The 24,949-nt window shown below is 36.8% G+C and overlaps 1 protein-coding gene across 9 annotated transcripts in view; it reads right to left on the bottom strand.

Moving 5' to 3' along the window:
• Positions 1-24,949, bottom strand: part of LOC127876753 (protein furry-like) — a 141,738-nt gene that overhangs the window by 90,031 nt on the left and 26,758 nt on the right. For all 9 annotated transcript variants that reach the window (XM_052422190.1, XM_052422196.1, XM_052422189.1 and 6 more), the window contains 14 exons: positions 20,816-20,899; positions 19,917-20,040; positions 18,153-18,290; positions 16,598-16,696; positions 13,256-13,413; positions 11,254-11,410; positions 10,543-10,623; positions 9,302-9,606; positions 6,393-6,601; positions 5,062-5,168; positions 3,394-3,555; positions 2,816-2,905; positions 1,175-1,431; positions 577-753 (listed from right to left, as the gene is read on the bottom strand). In XM_052422190.1, coding sequence (XP_052278150.1) covers positions 577-753; positions 1,175-1,431; positions 2,816-2,905; positions 3,394-3,555; positions 5,062-5,168; positions 6,393-6,601; positions 9,302-9,606; positions 10,543-10,623; positions 11,254-11,410; positions 13,256-13,413; positions 16,598-16,696; positions 18,153-18,290; positions 19,917-20,040; positions 20,816-20,899 — 2,148 coding nt within the window. The remainder of the gene's footprint in view (positions 1-576; positions 754-1,174; positions 1,432-2,815; positions 2,906-3,393; positions 3,556-5,061; positions 5,169-6,392; positions 6,602-9,301; positions 9,607-10,542; positions 10,624-11,253; positions 11,411-13,255; positions 13,414-16,597; positions 16,697-18,152; positions 18,291-19,916; positions 20,041-20,815; positions 20,900-24,949) is intronic.

Here is a 24,949-nt window from a genome sequence, read left to right as displayed (position 1 = left end):
TCACTAATCCTTTTATCGCCTTCTTTATAAGAACACTAGCCAGCTTAGTGTTGTTTTTAACACCTTATCAGCGATAAAGATCTATTGACTTGGTTACTTGCTCATGCATTGTCGTTATGAATGCATCCAAAAAATTGCTACTAATACATATTCTTATAAATACGTGCACCTGTTTTGTTTGAGTTCTTAATATTTCGCGACTCAAAACGACTGACACGTGACCATTCTTTTCAGTTCAAACATGACTTTCGGAGTGAAATATACTGTCTGTTGCCCGTTATTCTCAAGTGTAATTTAGCATGATTTTTGTTGAGGGGAATCCACACTGACTGTTGTATGCAATTGACAGTTATTCTCAAGTGACCATTAGGTCAGTTTTGACTGTACCCAAGAACTAAATGAAACATTTCATCTTGGTCTGACAGAGATAGATATTCAAATAAGTATTAAAAATTGCCAATGATCTGGATTTTTTTTAATGCTCACATTTGTTGAAATCTGTATTAACAATAACTTTGTCCTAGTTTGTCAAGTAAGATTTTTCTATCTCTATTCAATTCTATGAGACAAGGATACCTTGGCTCTGGTAGCGTGTATTTCTGCACGAGTTCTGTGATGGGCGTGGTCTGGGCTACAGCACATGACAGAATGACGTAGTTCTGCCAGAGCTGCATGTGCAGGTCTCGCTCTGTTGTCACCTTCTTGCTGCTCGAGCGGATGAACGTGGAGGCGCGGTGCTCGTTGATCATGTTGCTGGAGAATAGAGAAACGCTCTGGGAATATTGGGCTTAACGCAAGCACATAGTGTTGCCCCTGATTAGCCTTTGCAGTCAGCAAAGTCTAGTCAAGGACAACAACTCCTTTTATTGAATTTTTAGTTTAAAGGAAGTCTGATTTTGAAAATCTAGTCTATGCAATAGGTTTTGATTAACCTGTGTGGATTTAATTGATATGCAAGAATGACAGAGCATACGTACACAATACTTGACCATTGTTGAATATTGTTTCCTACTTTACTTTTTGCCAATATTTGGATCATAAATTATTATCTGAATAATAAAAGCAATATCAAGATATTTGGACATTAGAATATTCATTGAAATCACCCCTGCAAACATATCTTCCAAAGATAACCATTTCCTGAATTAACAACAACAACAACAACAAGACTCACTTTGGTTCTAGTAGCGTGTACAGAGCGTTCAGTCTTGTGAACACGATGGGCCAAGCGTGCGCCATGGCAAGGGGACACAGTGTCTGACCGAGGTCCTTGGACACAAACATGGCAATACACTGCATGTAGGGGTCAACCTTGGAGAAGTTGGACTCGCTGGGACCCGGCGGGTGGTCCTTGTCATGGCCACTCCAGATGGAACTGGAACGGTCCAGCAGCCATTGCAGGTCCATGTTGGACGAGTTTTGGATTAGTGTCTAGTGAGAGAGAAGAAAATACATACAAGCGGAGAGTTTTGTAACTGATTAGCCTGTGTGGACAGCACAGGCTAATCTGGGACAACACTTAACGCACATGCATTAAGATAGAAATGTTAACTATGCAGGGGGCCATAGGGAAAAAAGGAAAACATGCTATAAGCTTTAAAATAAAGCAATATTTGAACAAATTGGTAAGTAGATTAATTGCATTTCACGATAACATCTGGTTGCTGTTGTTATAAAGCAACAACTGTCAATAAAAGCAATAACAACATTGAATATGTTTTGTCATAAAATATGAATTGGCATTTTGACGTGCCAATTTTTCATAAATACATTTTTTAGGACTAAAAATTAGAAATACAAATATTTTTGTAACATCTTTTTCTTTTGTTTAAAAATTCTATTTTTGACTTCAGTCACAAGTCATCTTATCAAAAAAACTGAGCAGGATAAGTGAAGATGAAAAATGAAGATTCTATACTCAATATTATCATTTTTGTGGTATTTTCTTCACACAAAAGGGCGATGACTCACATTTTTCAACACCAATAGTTCCAATGATTTCAGCTTTTAGGAGAGCTGATGGTCATATACAAACTGTGAAAGTTTGTGGGGACAGTGGTCTAGTGGTAAGATGCTGGGCTAGGGATCCAGGCACTGAATTTTTTTTTAGCAAAAACTTAATCCCACGCTTGCTCCTCTCCACCAGGTGTATAAATGGGTACCTGTGAGGGAAATAAGTCAATGTGTCGTGGCTGCCTTGTGCACCATATGCTAACGGACGACTTAAATCCCAGTGATCAGGGGGTTGATTGTGAAGTCGGCTGAAGATGTATATCGAAGCAGACTATAAACCGCACCTTTAACCTTTTAAAGTTTAATCAAGATGTCAGTTATTTTTCAAAAAGGGCACATTTGCCATATCTTGTATAATAAAATGGTCAATAATTCAAGTAAACAAGTGATCATGCAAAATAATTATCCCATCTGCTATGTAACTTTCATATGGAAGTCTCTAGCACGAGAACTAATTGTGTAAGGCTTATGGATGACACAGGAGTGGACTCCTATACCAGCATACTGCTCTGTGAGCTAAATGAATGGGATAACATACATTTCAACTTTTTATCTGAATGTATATAGAAAGCCATAATGACAATATATTACAGGTGCGATCTGGGAAAACCACACTTAATGAATGTGCTTAGTGACTAATAAGGGAACAAATATTCCACTTGTATGGAATTGCTCCTGTAAAGGATATCTCTTCTAAACGAAAATCTTGGCGAAAAAGTATCGTCCCAGATCAGCCTGTGCAAGCTGTGCAGGCTTATCTGGTATAATACTGTACGCACATGCATGACACAAACACACGTACCCTTTCTGACTGTGGCAGGATGGGCAGAAGCTTCTCCACGACACCATGACAGTGCTTGTCCATCATCTCTAGAAGCCCCATACAACCAACCTGAAAAACAAAACACACAATTGCCTTTAATATTCCACTACATCTATCTACTTGAAACAAAAATATATATTTACTATCAAAGTCTCCACCTAGCTTAATTTAACCTAATAGCCCTGTTAACAAATTGACAACTTGATGTTGCTTTTTCATTGTGATATATTGGTAAACATTTTGCCAGATCTGTATTTTCTACTGAAAAACATATTTTTGATAAATATCCATAAATTAGCATGGCTGTAGGAAACAGGTTCAATGCATGTCCATAAATAGTCGTCCCAGATGAGACTCAGCAGTCCACACAGGCTAATTAGGGACAACACTTTCCCAATTTATTGGATTTTTACAAACAAGAGACTTTCTTCAAGCAAAAAATACCATAAAAGCATAAAGCTTACACACATGCATTAAGCCCAATTTTCACAGAGCGCAGCTCAAATGTTTCCTCCAACATAAAATATTGAATAAATTGACGCAATGCGGTTGTTCACCTGTTGCATGGAGAACGTGGTGACCGAGGACAGGATGCCCTTGACCTCCTTCAGAAGGTGCATTGCCAGCTTGCGTGTGACCGGTCTATGGTTACATAGCATAACCAGAGCTAGACCTTCAACCTCATGTAGGGCTAACAGACTTCCTGTAAGGACTAGGTACTGAAACATGGTAAATATAGATTATTGTACAAGTGGGTGGCCAGTCTATGGTAATTATAGATTATTGTACAGGTGGGTGGCCAGTCTATGGTAATTATAAATTATTGTACAGGTGGGTGGCCAGTCTATGGTAATTATAAATTATTGTACGGTGGCCAGTCTATGGTAATTATAGATTATTGTACAGGTGGATGGCCAGTCTATGGTTACATAGAATATCACAGGCTAGCCCCTCTACCTAATTTAGGGCCAGCAGACTTCCTGTAAGGGCTGGGTACTGGAACATGGTACGTTTACTGTATAGGTGGGATATTAGTCTATCATCATGGTGACTTCTTTCACCTCATGTAGAGTAAGGAGACTTTCTATTGCATTAAAATATTCAACCTAATCTTCCATCTCAGGTGAAAAAAGGGATCAATTTCAAACCACATGGAACGATTCACCCAAGTTTGAAAGTTGTATCTAGAAGAGTATAACCTCTATTTTTATACAGACATATAGGCTTAAAAGTTAAATCCAATAAATAAATGGGTCTCACATCAATATTTTTGGTAAATGTTAAACGACATGCATTAAACAAAAGGCTACTGTTTATCAGTATATACCAATATTTCATTTTGAAGGCATCAGCATTATTCTAGTTGTTCTGGACCTGAAAGTTAACATTATTGTCTTGATGATTAGATTAGGTAAACATCCTATTTGACCAATTTTATTCACATCATTACAAAACCAACTATTCGTGTTGTTGTTAAATCAAAGGTTGCAATCTAACCATTTCTTTGTTAATTTATATTGGGAAAATATGTTGTACCACTTAAAGGCATTTTGTTTAAGACTTGATAGGATTACTACTCAAAAGTGGCCTTTGAAAAAATCATTTATATAATAAGGGGCTATTCTTAAGGTGTTAGGAAATGTTGCACGTGATAATCTTGGACCCAACTCACAACATCGAGCGGAATTTCAAGCCTTAACAAGAGATGTGTTTGTCAGAAACACAATGCCTCCAACGGCGCCACTTTGAAGCCATATATCTGACCTTTGACCTTGAAGGATGACCTTGATTTTTCACCACTCAAAATAGGCAGCTCCATGAAATACACATGCATGCCAAATATCAAGTCGCTATCTTCAATATTGCAAATGTTATGACCAAGGTTAAAGTTTGGTGACAGACACAAACATAGAATAAAAAAACAGACAGGCCAAAATCAATATACACCCGATCTTTCGATCCAGGGGCATAAAAAGCATTTAAGAGTGAAGAACTTTGTTTGTATTAATAGACAGTGTATGGAATCGACTTTCACCACAAACAACTTAAAAATATCATTTAAACATTTGTGACTGTTTTTTGGCAAAACACTAAATGATTCCTTAAAATGTGGGACCATTACCAGTTTACAACCCTATACTTTGCTATTGGGGTATCCAGAGAACATAACAAATCAAAAGGCCAACAGTTCCCGTTACAATAATTCTGAAGTGTAAATGTCCAACCTTCTGTGTGTTGTACTTGGAGATGAGCTGCATCAGAAGCCTCAGGGCACTGTCCAGCTGCTGGACATTGGTGTCCGAAATCTCCTTCTGAATGAACTGGACAAACCCTGAAATGACCAACATTCACATGGCCTTATTTGGAACACAAGCAAGTAATTCAAACTTTTCAATGACAACCAAATATAGCATTAACAATTTAATTTTATCTTAATTTGAAAATAATTTATTTTTCATTTCTGATGGTAGGTTTATGGTTATTTTATAATAAAATCTGTTCTAAACAAAAGATCCAAGTTTTAATATTTTTCTTGACATTTTTCTGACAACATTCAGGGCTTTTTTTCTTGATTAAGTTTAAACCTATTTATTTTTAGCTCCATTGCATCGAAAGCCTTAGGCTTATATAAACGCTCTCTAGTCCGTTTCCTGGGCCTAGAACCAGTACTCGGGTGTCTTTGAGGGAGATCTAAAGAATGCTCCCACGGTGGGGATCAAACCCGTGACCTTCAGGTCGCTAGGCGGACACCATTTCCATTACACCACAGCGATCTTTTCTTGATTTGGGCAAGGATCTAGCCTTTCTGTTTTGTGAAAAAATACTTTAATACCGAAAAAAACGCCAAAGAGGAAGAAAACTGGGTTAACTAGTATTGCATCATTTTTTTCGAAAATCCTTTGTGGGACTAAAGGAGAATAAATGCCCTGACATTTATATGGTAAATGTTGGAATTACTTTAAAGATCTTGTTATAATATACAGATAAAAAATGTGGTAACAAGACCTGCGTTTTTGAAACAAAATGTCCCCTACTGCGCTAAAAAGCAGCACAGCAGCTATTTAATAGAAATCTTTTTAATTCCAAGGCCCATTACTTTGCCAAAAATCGATGAACCAGAACGTAACTCACACTTCATCTGTAAAGTTGTGTAGGTTGACTTACATACTAAAAAGCATTTCTATATCTGAAAGCGTAGCGTAAAAAACCTCCGGAAAACAGAATACTGGACGGACTGACGTACGGACAGTCCAACTGCTACAAGCCACCCTACCGGATACATAAAAAGCAATTTCTCGCTTTTTGTTTACATAGGTTATGTCAAACTGGCTGGAGATTTCTGTTTAAGTTGCACATGAGCAGAAATTCAACATATTCAGGAACCATACATTCCACCTTTTCGTTTAGAAGAGACTTCATTGAAAAATTGTTTTTTCATGAAAGCAGAAAGTGACATCCCAAATTAGCCGATAATCTGGGACAACACTTTACGCACATGCATTAAGCCCCGTTTTCCCAAAACATGACTTAAATAGAAACATAACAGTGTCCTCACCTCGCACAACGTGTTCCCTCCAGGTCTCCGACTCCACCATGAGGTTCTGTAGAGCCTGGAAGGCCAGCCCACGCAGTTCCTCGTCAAAATGCACGGTGAGCCGCGTGACCAGCTCGACTAGCTCTGAGTGAGACATGCCATCCGGGATCAGGCGCGGGATGGCAGCGATACATGTCCGGAACAGATCCATCTTGCCTTTACGATCTCCACTGAATGTACAGTATGCGGTATACATGAATCTTCTTTTGCAGATTGATTTATTGATATTTCAAACATTTTTTAGAAGCAGATACTTTGTAATACAAATAATGCCTTAATAATCTCCAAAGTAATGTAAAGTATGCAGATATGCGAAGCAAAACATGACACATTTTTTCGCGGATTGACATTTTATGATTTCACAGGCATATTTCACACTATTTTCAGAAGCAGAAAGGCTCTTCTTAATGCAAAATGATGTAAACTTTGAATGAAGACCTCTTTATACACCACATATAATATAAAATGGTTATATTTATTAATGACAGGCAACTAACAAACAAGAGGGCCATGATGGCTCTGTACTGCTCCACTGTTTTTTTATGCGAAAAAAACGTGCAATGCGCATTGGTTGAAATGTACTCAAGCATGTGACTTTCTCTTTCTATCCCTCGTCCCACTGGGCGCTTAAAGTTGGAAGGGTGAGCATTTTTATATATGGAAAATGTTACTACCATGTTAACTAAACAAACTAAAAAGCCCAGGAATTGTTGCACAGGTCCTTTGCTTATAAAGTAGGTACATTTATCTCCCCAAAAGATATTGTCGTTCTTTCTATTTCACATATTTTTAGATGCTGAAGATCAAATCTATGCATTTGATTTGAAACAGATTCACAAGACCCATATAAATTAAAATTCCTTAACCCTTTACCAAACGACACATTTTGGACTTTCCCAATTTGAAAGAGGTTGCAGACGACAATTAAATTGTAATGGAATCTGAAGGAAATGATCAGGTAGGGAAGAAATAATTGTGATAAAAGGAGAAATTGCTCAAGATATAAATAATTGTGATAAAAGGAGAAATTGCTCATCTCATCACCATTTTTCACCGTGACCTTGACCTTTGACCTAGTGAGCTGAAAATCTATAGGGGTCATCTGCGAGTCATGATCAATGTACCTATGAAGTTTCATAATCCTAGGCATAAGCGTTTTTGAGTTATCATCCGGAAACCATTTTACTATTTCAAGCCACCGTGACCTTGACATTTGACCTAGTGACCTGAAAATCAATAGGGGGTCATCTGCGAGTCATGAACAAATTTTGTAGAGGACTATTAGATATCACTACATACCAAATTTAGTAGCCCTAGGCTCTATAATTATGAACAAGAAGACTTTTAAAGTTTGCACAAAATAGGCCTTATTTAAGCATATGTTCATTTTGCGACCCCTAGTCAAATTTGTCCCCAGGGGCATAATTTGAACAAACTAAGTAAAGACCTATTAGATGTCACTACATACGGAATTTGGTAGAAATAGGCCCAATAGTTATGGACAAGAAGATTTTTAAAGTTTGCACAAAATGGGCCCAATATAAGCATATGCTCAATTTTTTGACCCCCGGGGAACGGTCAAATTTGACCACAGGGGCATACTTTGAAGAAACTTGGTCGAGTACCATAAGATGTCACTACATACCAAATTTGGTAGCCCTAGGCCCAATGCTTATGGACGAGAAGATTTTGAAAGTTTTCACAAAATAGGCCTTATATAAGCAAATTTTCAATTTTTTGACCCCCCAGGGCAGGGTCAAATTTGACCCCAGGGGCATAATTTGAATAAACTTGGTAGAGGACTATTAGATGTCTCTACATACCAAATTTGGTAGCCCTAGGCCCAATGGTTATGGACAAGATTTTTAAAGTTTTCACAAAATAGGCCTTATATAAGCAAATTTTCAATTTTTTGACCCCCCAGGGCAGGGTCAAATTTGACCCCAGGGGCATAATTTGAATAAACATGGTAGAGGTCTATTAGATGTCTCTACATACCAAATTTGGTAGCCCTAGGCCCAATGGTTATGGACAAGATTTCTAAAGTTTTCACAAAATAGGCCTTATATAAGCAAATTTTCAAATTTTTGACCCCCCGGGGCAGGGTCAAATTTGACCCAAGGGGCATAATTTGAAGAAACTTGGTAGAGGACTATAAGATTTCACTACATAACAAATTTGATAGCTCTAGGCCCAATGGTTATGGACAAGAAGATTTCTAAAGTTTTCACAAAATAGGCCTTATATAACTAAATTTTCAATTTTTTGACCCCCCAGGGCAGGGTCAAATTTGACCCAAGGGGCATAATTTGAAGAAACTTGGTAGAGGACTATAAGATGTCACTAAATACCAAATTTGGTAGCCCTAGGCCCAATGGTTATGGACGAGAATTTTTTTAAAGTTTTCACAAAATAGGCCTTATATAAGCAAATTTTCAATTTTTGACCACCGGGGCAGGGTCAAATATGACCCGAGGAGCATAATTTGAACAAATTAGGAAGAGGTTCACCCCAGGAACATTCCTGAGAAATTTCATCAGAATTGGACCAGTAGTTTAGGAGAAGAAGATGTTTAAAGAAAAAGTTGACGCACGCATGCAAGACGGACACAGGACCATGACATAAGCCCCGCTGGCCTCTGGCCAGTGGAGCTAAAAATATATGTCCATCAAAAGGTAACTTGACTCAACACAATATAATTTAGCAGATATTTGTTATATTTACAAATTCATTGACACTTTGACTGCTGATCTTAACATAAGTTTTCATGCTTGAACATGTGTTTCAAAGCATAGATGCTTCAAGAACTTTGTAGTCACTTCCAAATATATTGAAATACATGGCATTTATGTATGACAGTCAATACATACGTCAATAACTCCTCCGGTTCCTTGTTCACATTCTCCGCCTTTGTCAACATCAGTGGCCTGCCAACATTGAGATCCAGATTGCGCAACATGGAGTCAAAGGTCTTCAGAAGGTGGGGCATGTACTGGGCCAGCCCAATGTGTTTGGCCGTGTCCTCGGTCAGCATCTTGTTGAGGAAGGTGCGTTTCATACGGACGGTTGCCCCGGACGGCAGCACAGTGTTGGACTGGGGCATGGGCGGGTCACCATCACACTGCTGGAGGCTGTGAGCGATCACCAGGAAGGCACGCAGACCAATACTCATCCTCTGTAAAGTCATGGAGAAATGCAGTCCAGTGGTTAGTTTAATTAGTCATTAGGAAACTCTGAAGAGTCCAAGAAATAATAGCGTCTATTGGTCCATACCACAAGGGGTGTTTTTAAAATGACCTCAGGAGAGAAAAGTACGCTTACCCTTCCTTAAAAGACTAACCAAAACTCTTCATTGTTTGAAGACCTTGTTTAAGCCTCCATTTGTTTAATCCATTCAAATCCTGTGTATAAGATCACTGAAAACTGGACTCCTTTTATGGTTGTAGTGTAGCTTAAGGTATCAGCTGTTATCATTGCACCAATTCAGAAGATACATTGCATTATCTACACTTCAACTCCGTTATATCGCGGTTGGCGGGATCCACTAATCGTGATATATAGAATAAAAACTTCATAGCGCATGGGAGTCAATTTACTCTAAGATCTTCAATTTTGGATAAAAAATGGATATGGCAAAAACGTTTTCTCTAAATATAAAACAAGTCGTTTACACTGTATCTAATGTGCAAAGGTTGTTGAGATAGATCAGTATTGATGTGTGACATTAACAGTTATTGCATACACCTTTATGTGGGGACTGTGCATAATTGGCAGCCTGAGCACTGATTGGCTGATATGTTTAGAAGAAAGTGATTGACAGCTGGCATCATGTGAGATCAAAGCAAATTCAATAGAGTTTGTAGAAGATGACACGCAAAATGACCTTTCATGTCGGGCAAGTGGGGTTACTGTTTGTCGCAGTACACAAGCGGGAATGTGATGTACAATGAAGGCAAACAATCCCGACCTAACTGGATTAAAGATTATAAGTGTGGACTGCACAGGCTAGGACAAAACTTTGTGATGCATTAAGCCCTATTTTCCTACAGCAAGGCTCATATTGTCGGTGGTTTTGGCAACTGTTTCATTTCATTTTCCACATGACACATACCTCAGAATTTAGAAAGTTTGATTTCTTTCCAATGTTTAGCAGGTCAAAGATAATCTCCCTCATGGCAAAGTCGAGTCTTTCCTGAGAATAAAGCCATAAACAGTTTTCAACAAGCATGTAAATATTTAGAGTATAAACAATGAATGAATAGGATATACCGTAACCAGAGTTATCATTTCTCCACTAAGGGTGGCTAACTAACAAAATTCTGGAAATTGGTTTTATCAACAATGACAAGATCTTTAGAAATGACACCTGGCATCAGTTCACTTTTTTTTACAACAGGCATTTAAATTACAAAAAACTTAAAATTTGGTAAAACTAGGCTGATAAATCTGAAAGTTGTTGACTGATAAGGTATCATAGGAAAGTGACAAAATTATTTTGCAATTTAAATTATACAATTATTCAGTCAAAGAAAGGGTAGCAAATGAAAACACTCATATTGTAATTTTAAACATGTTTCAGATAAGAATATTTTTTATGGTTTTATTACATCATAATCAAAGCATGTGATAAAGTACATACCTAACGGCATGAAGTGAAAGGCATTTAGTTAATTAAATTATGATACAAATTCAATTAATGTCAACAATCTTTTTATTTAACACATTTAAAAGGTGATGCAGAATCAATTTTAAGGGTCATAAAAAAACACATTTTGGTCACAAAATCAAATATCTGGACGTTTGTTAATTAATCAATACTTACTGTTGCAATGAACTGAATGATCTTGACAAATATGTTCAAGGGCATGTCCTTGGGCATGACAACCTTCTGTCCCCTTGGAAACAGACTGCTTATGATGCTCTGCAGACGACTTGTTGTAGACTGGTTGCTCTCACATTTTATTCGCACCATATATACCCTGATCAACAAAATGTGAGCAAACAGGATTTTTAGGAATAATAAAGCTTAAAAATTGTAAAAACAAGTAGAAAAACAATAGAACATGTTTACATGTGTACATCTTTTTGGTTGCCTGTGTTATGACAGACAAAATTACAATAACTTGGATCGTAATCTGATAGCAATTAGTGTCATAAAAATTCACACATGATATAGAATGTCCATATAACTCAGTTTGTTAAATACATTTAAGTAAAAATAATCTGATGTTGCTCATGATGTCTTATGTATTTCTCAAAACTTGAATTATTGTAAATATTTGCCTTGTCTGGGAAAATTGGGTTCCATGAGTGTCAAGTGTTGTCCAAGATTAGCTGGTGTGGACAACACTTGCTGCCTAAACTGGACTTCCTTTAAACCAAAATTACCATAAAAGTCCGCATAGCTAATCAGGCAGGACACTTTCTGCCTAAACTGGACTTCCTTTAAACCAAAATTACCATAAAAGTCCGCATAGCTAATCAGGCAGGACACTTTCTGCCTAAACTTGACTTCCTTTAAACCAAAATTACCATAAAAGTCCGCATAGCTAATCAGGCAGGACACTTTCTGCCTAAACTGGACTTCCTTTAAACCAAAATTACCATAAAAGTCCGCATAGCTAATCAGGCAGGACACTTTCTGCCTAAACTGGACTTGCTTTAAACCAAAATTACCATAAAAGTCCGCATAGCTAATCAGGCAGGACACTTTCTGCCTAAACTGGACTTCCTTTAAACCAAAATTACCATAAAAGTCCGCATAGCTAATCAGGCAGGACACTTTCTGCCTAAACTGGACTTCCTTTAAACCAAAATTACCATAAAAGACCGCATAGCTAATCAGGCAGGACACTTTCTGCCTAAACTGGACTTCCTTTAAACCAAAATTACCATAAAAGTCCGCATAGCTAATCAGGCAGGACACTTTCTGCCTAAACTGGACTTCCTTTAAACCAAAATTACCATAAAAGTCTGCATGGCTAATCAGGCAGGACACTTTCTGCCTAAACTGGACTTCCTTTAAACCAAAATTACCATAAAAGTCTGCATAGCTAATCAGGCAGGACACTTTCTGCCTAAACTGGACTTCCTTTAAACCAAAATTACCATAAAAGTTCGCATAGCTAATCAGGCAGGACACTTTCTGCCTAAACTGGACTTCCTTTAAACCAAAATTACCATAAAAGACCGCATAGCTAATCAGGCAGGACACTTTCTGCCTAAACTGGATTTCCTTTACACCAAAATTACCATAAAAGTCTGCATAGCTAATCAGGCAGGACACTTTTTGCCTAAACTGGATTTCCTTCTAACAAAATATACCCCAAAAAGCGGAAAGTGTCATTCCAGATAAGCATGTGCAGACTTTACAGGCTTATCTGGGATGACACTAACTGCACATGCATTTAACCCTGTTTTTCCAAAACAAGACTTATTTAGTTCAGGTGTTTAGTCATAAAGATGAGTTTGGTGCCTGTCCTGAAGATATGAAGTACTGATGCCACAAGGATTGAACCCACCATCTTTCCTTGCCTTTGAACAATCTAAAGCTCAACTACATATATGGTAACTTCCCCTTATGATTCCAGTCTTCTGTAAAGGAACTCTTCACCAGAAAGTTAAGATACAAAATCAGTGTAATCACTTTTCCAATCTCAAAGACAGCCAGTGTTCTTGTTCTACCCAAGAAACACAAAGTGTGTGATTTTGAGAGAGCTTTTTGAAAAAGCAATATTGGCATTCTGTTGAAAGAAGTGGAAATCACAGCCTTCAAACTCACATTCACACGCACAGTATCAAACAAGCTTGAAGGTCATCCTTACCAGACAAGCCTAGATACGGACTCGAGAGCAACGCGGGACAGTTTGTTGTCCCTGTGCTTCAGCAAGGACAGACAGTTGGTGAGGAAGTAGGGCCAGTTGCTCAAGAAGAACTGCTTCTGGCTCACCGCCAGCAGGCAGGTCACCATGGGTATAAGGGGCTGTAACCATAACAACATAAACATTTAGTGCTTCTTCAAGCTACCTGTGATAGTTTTGTTTTCCCTGAAATTCTTTACTTAGCCAAATCCACCAAAGAGTGGAAGTTTTTAATTCATCTTAAAACTTTTTTAGCGCTGAGATCAGAGAGATCATTAAGTCTATATAAACATTTCATAGCACATAACGTTAAGTTAAGAATTCAGCCTACATGTTATTTATTTAAATAAACATACGCTCTGTCTCCTTTTTATGAAAACTATTAGTATTGATATTACTTGTTTCTATAATTAATTGTAATAAATATTAAAGCTCTAACATTATTTGCAATATGATTGAATACCAGTGCTCCCAAGGACACACACAAAGGAAAAAAAGTTTCAATAAATATATTTATAAACATTATTATATACTTCCAATATGTATATAGTGTTCAACATGAAGCATGGCAATTTATATTTTAAATGTTACAGTTTATTTAATAATGAACAAGTAAATTTGGCTAAAACATTTGTAAGTGTTGACAGTTTTCACGCGTTAACATATCGAGTGAAGAATTTGCGCTCAGATGTTGATTAAGATTTTAAGACAGTACTTAATAAACAGAAAGGTGTCAGTTTGAGCATAAACCTGGGAAACGTCTTAATAAGCAACCTTATAGACCTTGACCCCTGTCAATTATAATCTTATACACTACAGCTAATCAAGCCAACCCATACCTGCTTGTATTTCTGTTTACTGGAGAGGTCCTATACACTACAGCTAATCAAGCCAACCCATACCTGCTTGTATTTCTGTTTACTAGAGGGGTCTTATACACTACAGCTAATCAAGCCAACCCATACCTGCTTGTATTTCTGTTTACTAGAGAGGAAATATACACTACAGCTAATCAAGCCAACCCATACCTGCTTATATTTCTGTTTACTAGATTTATACACTACAGCTAATGAAGCCATCCCATACCTGCTTGTATTTCTGTTTACTAGAGAGGTCTTATACACTACAGCTTATCAAGCCAACCCATACCTGCTTGTATTTCTGTTTACTAGAGAGGAAATATACACTACAGCTAATCAAGCCAACCCATACCTGCTTATATTTCTGTTTACTAGATTTATACACTACAGCTAATGAAGCCATCCCATACCTGCTTGTATATCTGTTTACTAGATTTATACACTACAGCTAATGAAGCCATCCCATACCTGCTTGTATTTCTGTTTACTAGAGAGGTCTTATACACTACAGCTAATAACACCAACCCATACCTGCTTGTATTTCTGTTTACTAGATTTATACACTACAGCTAATCAAGCCAACCCATACCTGCTTGTATTTCTGTTTACTAGATTTATACACTACAGCTTATCAAGCCATCCCATACCTGCTTGTATTTCTGTTTACTAGAGAGGTCTTATACACTACAGCTAATCAAGCCAACCCATACCTGCTTATATTTCTGTTTACTAGATTTATACACTACAGCTTATCAAGCCATCCCATACCTGCTTGTATTTCTGTTTACTAGAGAGGTCTTATACACTACAGCTAATCAAGCCAACCCATACCTGCTTGTATTTCTGTTTACCTGAGGGGTCTTCTACACTACAGCTAATCAAGCCAACCCATACCTGCTTATATTTCTGTTTACTAGATTTATACACTACAGCTAATGAAGCCATCCCATACCTGCTTGTATTTCTGTTTACTAGAGAGGTCATATACACTACAGCGAATCAAGCCAACCCATACCTGCTTATATTTCTGTTTACTAGATTTATACACTACAGCTAATGAAGCCATCCCATACCTGCTTGTATTTCTGTTTACTAGATTTATACACTACAGCTAATGAAGCAATCCCATACCTGCTTGTATTTCTGTTTACTAGATTTATACGCTACAGCTAATGAAGCCAACCCATACCTGCTTGTATTTCTGTTTACTAGATTTATACACTACAGCTAATGAAGCCATCCCATACCTGCTTGTATTTCTGTTTACTAGAGAGGTCTTATACACTATAGCTAATCAAGCCAACCCATACCTGCTTGTATTTCTGTTTACTAGATTTATACACTACAGCTTATCAAGCCATCCCATACCTGCTTGTATTTCTGTTTACTAGATTTATACACTACAGCTAATCAAGCCAACCCATACCTGCTTGTATTTCTGTTTACTAGATTTATACACTACAGCTTATCAAGCCAACCCATACCTGCTTGTATTTCTGTTTACTAGATTTATACACTAAAGCTAATGAAGCCATCCCATACCTGCTTGTATTTCTGTTTACTAGATTTATACACTACAGCTTATCAAGCCATCCCATACCTGCTTATATTTCTGTTTACAACAGAGGTCTTATACACTACAGCTAATCAAGCCAACTCATACCTGCTTGTATTTCTGTTTACTAGAGAGGTCTTATACACTACAGCTTATCAAGTCAACCCATACCTGCTTGTATTTATGTTTACTAGATTTATACACTACAGCTAATGAAGCCATCCCATACCTGCTTGTATTTCTGTTTACTAGATTTATACACTACAGCTAATCAAGACAACCCATACCTGCTTGTATTTCTGTTTACTAGAGAGGTCTTATACACTACAGCTTATCAAGCCAACCCATACCTGATTGTATTTCTGTTTACGAGAGAGGTCGTATACACTACAACTAATGAAGCCAACCCATACCTGCTTGTATTTCTGTTTACTACAGAGGTCTTAAACACTACAGCTAATCAAGCCATCCCATACCTGTTTGTATTTCTGTTTACTAGATTTATACACTACAGCTAATCAAGCCAACCCATACCTGCTTGTATTTCTGTTTACTAGATTTATACACTACAGCTAATTAAGCCATCCCATACCTGCTTGTATTTCTGTTTACTAGATTTATTCACTACAGCTAATCAAGCCAACCCATACCTGCTTGTATTTCTATTTACTAGATTTATACACTACAGCTAAACAAGCCAACCCATACCTGCTTGTATTTCTGTTTACTAGATTTATACACTACAGCTACTCAAGCCAACCCATATCTGCTTGTATTTCTGTTTACTAGAGAGGTCTTCTACACTACAGCTACTCAAGCCAACATATATCTGCTTGTATTTCTGTTTACTAGAGAGGTCTTCTACACTAAGCTACTCAAGCCAACCCATACCTGCTTGTATTTCTGTTTACTGGAGAGGTCCACAGAGTTTGAATATAACATCTCCACCAGGTTCTTTAACACAGGCACGTTCACTTCATGCTTCACAGTCTGTAACACATACATTGACATATATGAAAATTCAGATTCAAAGTTTATCTAAAGCTAAGATTTTAATGAGATTGGCTCTTGAAAAATGGGGCTTAATGCACATGTTAAATGTAAAATGTTGTCCCAGATACATGTAGCTGGTGAAGTATGCACAGGCCAATCATGAATGAAATTTTCTACCTAGACAGATTTTTTTGTTTGTTTAGATGATACTTCCATTAAACAAATTCTTTTAAAGCAGAGAGTATTGTCCCTTAATAGCCTGTGCGTAATTAACACACCAATCTGAAACGACACGTTATACGCGCATGTATTAAGGCCTGTTTTCCCAGACCCCAGTTCAACAAAATATTTTTGACACTTGTGATTTTTTTTAAGAAGCTTCAATATGTCCTTCCAAGTTGCCACGACTTCTAAAAGACATAGACGCTCCAAAGTTACAAGCTATCAGAATGGTCCGTAATTTATGTTGAGACTAAATCTAGGACTATCAGTGTTTGTAGGGATGGAACTGGCGCCTGAATTCACCACACAAACCTTAGACTTAAGAATAAAAGAAAGACAAAGAACCTAAGAAAAATACTTTCAAAAATCGAATATATACTGGCTACCACTAATAATTTAAACATTAAGAAAATGTTCTACACAAAGAATTATGCAGACAGAGATGGTTAATGCCAAGTTTGACACAAAATTAAAGCAAATGTTGAATATTCCCATTGAAAGAATATTTGTTATTCTAAGACTAAAGTCTACAAATCCTACAGGGATACTGGCCCTTGTTCACCTTCAAGAACGATCTTGCTTTTATATAGGCATTACCCACTCAGGCGCAAAGTGAAATGCAAAACCAAAACAGCCTAGCAGTAACTTGAAGGCTCATCAGGTTTTATGCTGTTGCTGCTCATCAGTAAATGAGAGTTCAAAATTTAAATCTTAAAACTTGAACCTATATAGAACCTATATAGAAAGGTCTTTAATGATATCAGATCTTCAGAGGGACTACAAACAAGTCAAAATACAAGTTTACCAATAACCACTCAGGTAGGCACTTAAACAAATATGGGCCTGTGCAGTGTGCACTGGCTAATCAGGAACAACACCTTCCTCCTCAACTAGATTTCTGCTAAGAAGAGACTTTCTTGAAACAAAAAATATCATAAAAGCAGAAAGTGTTGTCCCTGATTAGCCTGTGCAAACTGCACAGGCTAATCTGGAATGACACTTCACGCACATGCATTAAAACCCCTTTTTCAAGAGCACGGTCCATATGTATTTGCTAAGAAAATGTCTGTTCTTTCAAACTAGATTAAATTGTTAAGCCTTTATTTCAACCTTTAGATACTGATGAGCAGCAAACAGAAAAAAACTTGGACAGGCTGTAAGTGTTCTGGTTTTATGCTGGTTGCACATAACAATGTTCCCTTCTGAGCAGTAAAGGGTTACAAGGCCCTACCCCGGCAACAGGCAGCAGTATTTCCACAAAGAGGCTGGCGAGGGTGTGCTTGATGTCCTTGTCCTTCACATCCAGGAAGTACTGGCCCAGCTCGTGTAGGAACTGAACGCACTGCTCAAAGTCCTCCATCGGGTGCATCTGAATCACCAGAGCAAATATGCCCAAATTGATGATTGCATGTCAAACCTTCCAAGAATAACATGTGGAAATGAATTAATGTCCAAACTAAAAGGAATAAAGGGCAAAGCATTCTTAACATATTGTGAAGAAACAGAATGGTAACCCTGTTACCTTGACCCCTATAAAGATATGCAAGGTTTTATAGTGTCACTAGCAGACAGGTCAGCTCCTAACCCATACATGCCATAATTTTTTAGGTCCAAAGCGGGACATTCCATAAAAAATTTCGGGACATTTGACCAAAAAGCAGGACACCTAAAACGATCTATCATTCCACCTTTACTATAGTCAGTATTGAGTATAGTACTAACAAAAACTCTTGATACTTTTATTCAAGACATAAAACATCTGATATGAAGCATGAAATCTAAAACATAACAATAACAGTTTTATTAAATAAGACAATAGCAAACAACGAAGATAATATTCATCTGTTTAAGAGTACAAAATCTAGAACATTACGACAACAATACTCATTATATTAATTTCAATGGCAAACTTTAACGCAGGGGAGGCTATCCAGTTGACTGAAAGTACGGGTTACAGTACACTATCTACCGAACAGTTACATCAGTTACACACGGAATGCGCGGCCGTACACATTTCCGTATTTTGTTTTCTTCCTATATACACAGATTAAACTGAATTGTGAATTGTCAGGCGCTGTAATGGGGTATTGTCAAACTGTCATTAATAACAACACGTTGTTTTTATTACAATAACACAAGACAAGATGGGTAACTCTTTTACTGTTTGTTGCGATGTTTTTTTAAGCATGTGTCCATGCGCAGTTTGTTACTTGTCAATTGTCGCGGCTTAATTGGAGTAGGGTCAAACTGTCATGCATAGCACCTCGTTGTTTTTAGCTTAATTGGAGTAGGGTCAAACTGTCATGCATAGCACCTCGTTGTTTTTATTACAATTACACTAGACAGGATGGGTATCACTTATTGGACTGTTTGTTGCGATTTTGGTATATTGCACATTCGGAATATCCCGCTATATTGGAACTAAACATTGAATGTAAAAGACTCATTTATGACGTAGCGTTAATTTTACAAAACAATTGTTTTTTAAACCGTTTCAAACAAATACAAAATAAACACATTTTCAACATTTATTTTATTATAATAAAACTATCGATAGCAATAAGCGACCACTATCTTGAAGACCACCATGGTGTGAATGCCTGATGAAATCAATAATTAGCCGATAAATCGCTGATAAGGTGTCATAAACAACACTGGTACACACGATAAGTAGAATCGGATTGTTAATTGGGGGGCAATAAAGGGATTAGCGGTGTTAAGTCTTAGCGAAACAGAGCTTGAATAGCGAATTTTATTGGGAACCTATACACCTTACATCGTTTTTTACGAATGTCGGGACAAATCGTCTCATGGCGGGACGGCGGGACAAAGGGCCCAAAAGCGGGACTGTCCCGCCGAGATCGGGACGTATGGCATGTATGCCTAACCAGACAGCGTGGATGCGCACTCTGCATCAATTTGCCTACGACTCATTTCCACATGACCACGCTCCAATGCTTCAACTATTAGTCATTCACAACCAGTTAGTGCCCACCTTGACCCTGAAGAACTTGAGTCCCATAAGTAGACTTATGACACTCTGGGCTGTGTACGGGGTCTGGTCACGCAGTTTGAGTTCTCTCAGCTCCAGGTTGAACGTCTTCCGTACCGGCTGAAACCTGCAAAACAGACGCGTGACTCAAAGGGGTTGTCAGAAAGTCACCAGATTTAAACAAGATGCTAAAAATATGTCATCAGGACTTCAGTATCTGTACAAAAGTTTGAATCAAACGGATAAATATTGTGTACCTGAAGGTACACAAATGAGTTACATATCTGACAATGATTCAGCTTGATTTCAAGAGTACTTTTATTTATTAGCCTTGTTGTAGTATTTACTTAATTTACGAATCAAAGATTCAAGATATACATATTGCTGAGTCACCCCCAAAAATTATTAATATTGACCATTAAATAAAACAAAACAGATTTTCTTTATTTAAAATCTATCAATGTCAGGAAAAAAGAAAGAAATGTCCGATTGGGCAGCGCAAATTATTTAGGGATCAAACACAAATTGTAAATTAAGGGGTCACCTTTAAATCAATTCCTTAACATAATCAAGATCATACCAGTAAGTTTCTTTCAAAACAGAAATAAAGGAAATAAGGAACCTGACAACTATCTTTTTAAATTGACGAAAAAACTTTGAGCCACTTTAAAAAAAGAGCCACATCATGCGAAAATAGGTCTTATGCCATATGTGGCCAGCGTACCTCCTGACCAGCCTGTGCAATCACGCAGTCTGGTTAGGAGCTACATATATACTGTTTATTATCAAGTCACGCAAGGTGTCTTGGTCTCATTGGTGGAATAAGGCTCCTGACCAGACTGCGCAGATAAACATTATTGCATGACGCTGCTCAGAAGATGTTTAAAGTTTTTAGTACAGACCGTGAAAGACACAGCACTCCAATGACCTCTGCATACAGATCAGCAATGATGTTGATGTTGCCTGCATTTGGATTAGTCTGTAATCTAGAATCACAGAACATACACGTGAAGGTGCTTTCAAAACCACAATACTTTTTTGTTGTCTATATTTATATTTAATACATTATATTTTCTGTATATACATTTAAATAAGACTTTACAACTGTTTAGTGTTTAGAGAATTTTATTATTAAAGAATAGTCAGATTAGGTAGAAGTTAATGATTCTGACAGAAATTTGTACAAAGCATCTCATACCATCTGGCTATACATCTATAATAAATACTTACATAATGAATACTTCTTAACTTAACTTCAAAATAATGTCCCTTATGAAAAATAGCAATACAAGAATTGAAGGAACAGCAATACTATCAGACTCTTACATAAGACACGGTTATTAATATTTAATGTAAAATGAGACAGGTTTTGGGAAACCGGGGCCCGTGTTCACCAACAATTCTTAGACTTAAGTCTAAGGATAAAGAATTTTCTTTATATTGGAATGTTCAAGAATTGCTTTGTAATTTGAGTCAAACTTGGCAATAACCACCTCTATCTACATCACTTTTCTTGTGGAACAGTTTGTTAATGACATAATCACCAGTGGTGGCCTGTATATATTTAACCCATTTATGCCTAGTGGACTCTCCCATCCTTCTAAATTGGATCAATTTATTTCCAAAATTAGGGATGACTAGTATATTTATTTCTATATTTATAATATTTATACAGAAATTCCTTTTAGCAAACAGCGCAGACCCTGATGAGACGCCGCATCATGCGGCGTCTCATCTGGGTCTACGCTGTTTGCCAAGGCCTTTTTTCTAGACCCTAGGCATTAATGGGTTAAACGCTGGAAGAATTTTTCTTGTTTCTAAGTTTATTCTTTATTCTTAAGTCTAAGCATGGGTTAGTAAATACCGTCCGGGCTTATTACATGTGTCTAAAGTATTGTCTCAGATTAGCCTGTGCAGTCCCCACAGGCTAATCTGGGATGATACTTTACGCACATGTACGAAGAACTGTTTTCCTAGAGTGGGTTTTATAATTCAATTAATGATTTAACATGTATATCACTGATAAACTTTCTAAATTCTTTGTATGGATATACAGCAGAAAAAAGTTTGCAGTTCATATTTTGTGTAAACTTGACACTTTTAAATCAAAAGTTACTTCTCTATGCAAGTTGTCATGATATTTACTGCAATTTATGCATATTATAGGTGCTTTGAACACTCAAGTGGAAATATGTGAAACATTTGTAATTGGTCTGTTTAAGAGGAACAGATATTAAATGTTAGCTCACAACCAATTAAGCCAAAGACAACAAGAGGGCCATGATGGCCCTGTATCGCTCCACTGTTTTTATGCGAAAAAAAACGTGCAATACGCATGAATTGAAATGTACTCAAGCATGTGACTTTCTCTTTCTATCCCTCGTCCCACTGGGCACATAAAGTTGGAAGGGTGAGCATTTTTATATATGGAAAATGTTACTACGTTGTTAACTAAACAGATTAAAAAGCCCGGGAATTGTCGCACAGGTCCTTTGCTTATAACGTAGGTACATTTATCTTTCTAAAAGATATTGTCGTACTTTCTATTTCACATATTTTTAGATGCTGAAGATCGACAAATTTTGGACTGTCCCAATTTGAAAGAGGTTGCAGATGACAATTAAATTTTAATGGAATATAAAGGAAATGATCAGGTATAGGGTAGAAATAATTGTGATAAAAGGAGAAATTGCTTAGCTACAAACCCGTAAAATCCTGTTAGTGTTTGGTAAAGGGTTAATAATCTCTGATTCCTTCTTAGAGCCTTTCACACATTTATAACAAATACAGTAGTAGCATCTTTCTTTGTAAAGAATCATCTCAAAATATAATTAACAACCCACACATCCCTAAGACCAACAGGCCTGAGAATATTATGATAATCTAAAGATTATTTCTTTATATTTATAAATGTACTTAATTAAGTAATACATTTGACTTCTAAGACCAATTCATAACTTATATTAAGAAAATTGTAAAATGGTCAGAAATATATATGTATCATTGAGGAATTGACAATCATATCCACAATTCATGAGTCAAGATTCCCAAATGGAACAATGAATCATAAGTAATTAAAAAGCAGCCTATACGATAGTTAAGAACATTGCACTACATTAATTTCAACACCTTCACTTGGATACAAAGTTTGAGTTTACCATGCAGTAGAGTAATTTCGGGTAAATCCGACCGACGTGTATTATCGACCCCCAGTAATTAAATTCATGTTGTTAATGTTCTTGTTATGTTTTTCTCAGAAAAATATAAAGTTGATCGGCCTCCGTCATGTTTGACGTCATCGCGCGCCATGTTTGGTGTTAACATAGGAAGAGTGAACTTTCGAATTTTTACCGGTAAAAATAAATCTTGCAGATGTTGTTTTTATAACATAATTAATCATTTACATTGTAACAAATATTTTAAGGGGTGTTGATATTACCTTACGAAAAAATAACTGTGTCGGGTAATATCGACTCACCTCGCAAACACTTGCTCAATTAACCTTTAACTCCATCTCCGTTCTCTGCAAAAGATTCGAAGGCCGAGCTATGCACGTGCTATCATTAAATTTGACGATTGCCATTGAGGAACAAACACACAATTTGTTCGGCATGTTGATTGCTAGACAAAGGAAGCCAATTTTGTCTGCGAGAAATTTGTCACTTTATTGCTTCAGACAGGAAGCGGCTTTCCTTTGATGACTTCAAACTGTCAATTCACACAGAGTGCAAATTTTTGGAAGACTTTAACTGACTCTTTGTTTACAATTCCAGAGAAAAAAAAACTTGCTAACATTTAACTTTGGATTAAATTAACAAACTAAAGCAAAAGTGAAGTTGAAAAATATGATTAAATTAAATAGCGTCAGTTCAAATAGGACGTTTTGCGTTGATATCAACAAGTTTTCATGACAACAACAACTTTAATAAAAAAACATTACGGAAATGATGCACTTTTTCGTTTTAAGGGGGAAAAGAACGCACTTCGCACCTTTATCCTGATCTCTGGTAATGCATGCAACTAACAGAAATATTGTTAAAGCATAGGTTTTCCGCTAAAAGTTAATCAAAGTGTATTTGGAGTACACATCACGATTAATTAAACCTTAATTACGTCATATCTAAGTAGTAGATATTTACTTTGCATGCCTTGCGTCTGACTTACTTAGATTATTTATATCTACGGTGTTAATATCATACGTGTTTCTCAGATGTCTAATGTTAATCAAAAAATGGATTTATGCATACATCTGAATTTAAAAAAAAAAAAAAACCTTAAGGGGGTCGATAATTGCCGCAAGGGGTCGATATTAGCAGAGGCCGTTTTGACTTTAAACCGTTTCAACCATACACTTTACTTTGAGGTACAAGTAATTTCATTGGCTTAAATTATCCAATCAAACTTGGTATTTCTTAGTGACATGTATTTTCTAACGTGAAAGTAGTTATGAAAAGAAAATAAGGTTATTTATCACTAAAGGGTCGATAATACCCGAAATTACTCAATCATATATTGACTTTTCTTGAAATAATTATGTTCATGGAAGTTGTGTTTTTAAAATCAATAAGATAACTGGTTTAAACACTACAAAAAAGACATGAAATTAAAATGTCATCCGAAATATTTTTATCCGGATATATGGTCACTTTCGACATATTTAAATAAAACATTAAAATTAAGCATATGTTCATTTTTGTGACCCCCGGGGCAGGGTCAAATTTGTCCCCAGGGGCATAATTTGAACAAACTAAGTAGAGAACTATTTGATGTCACTACATACCGACTTTGGTAGAAATAGGCCCAATGGTTATGGACAAAAGATTTTTAAAGTTTGCACAAAATAGGCCCAATATAAGCATATGTTCAATATTGTGACCCCTGGGGAACGGTCAAATTTGATCCCGGCGACTTAATTTGAACAAACTTGGTAGAGGACTATTAGATGTCACTACATACCGAACTTGGTAGCCCTATGCCATATAGATATGGACAAGAAGATTTTTAACGTTTGCACAAAATAGGCCTTATTTAAGCAT

This window comes from Dreissena polymorpha, chromosome 4, assembly GCF_020536995.1.
Source record: "Dreissena polymorpha isolate Duluth1 chromosome 4, UMN_Dpol_1.0, whole genome shotgun sequence".
Taxonomy (NCBI): Eukaryota; Metazoa; Mollusca; class Bivalvia; order Myida; family Dreissenidae; genus Dreissena; species Dreissena polymorpha.
The sequence above is the reverse complement of the archived record's forward strand: the minus strand, read 5'-3'. Positions and strand labels throughout refer to the sequence as shown.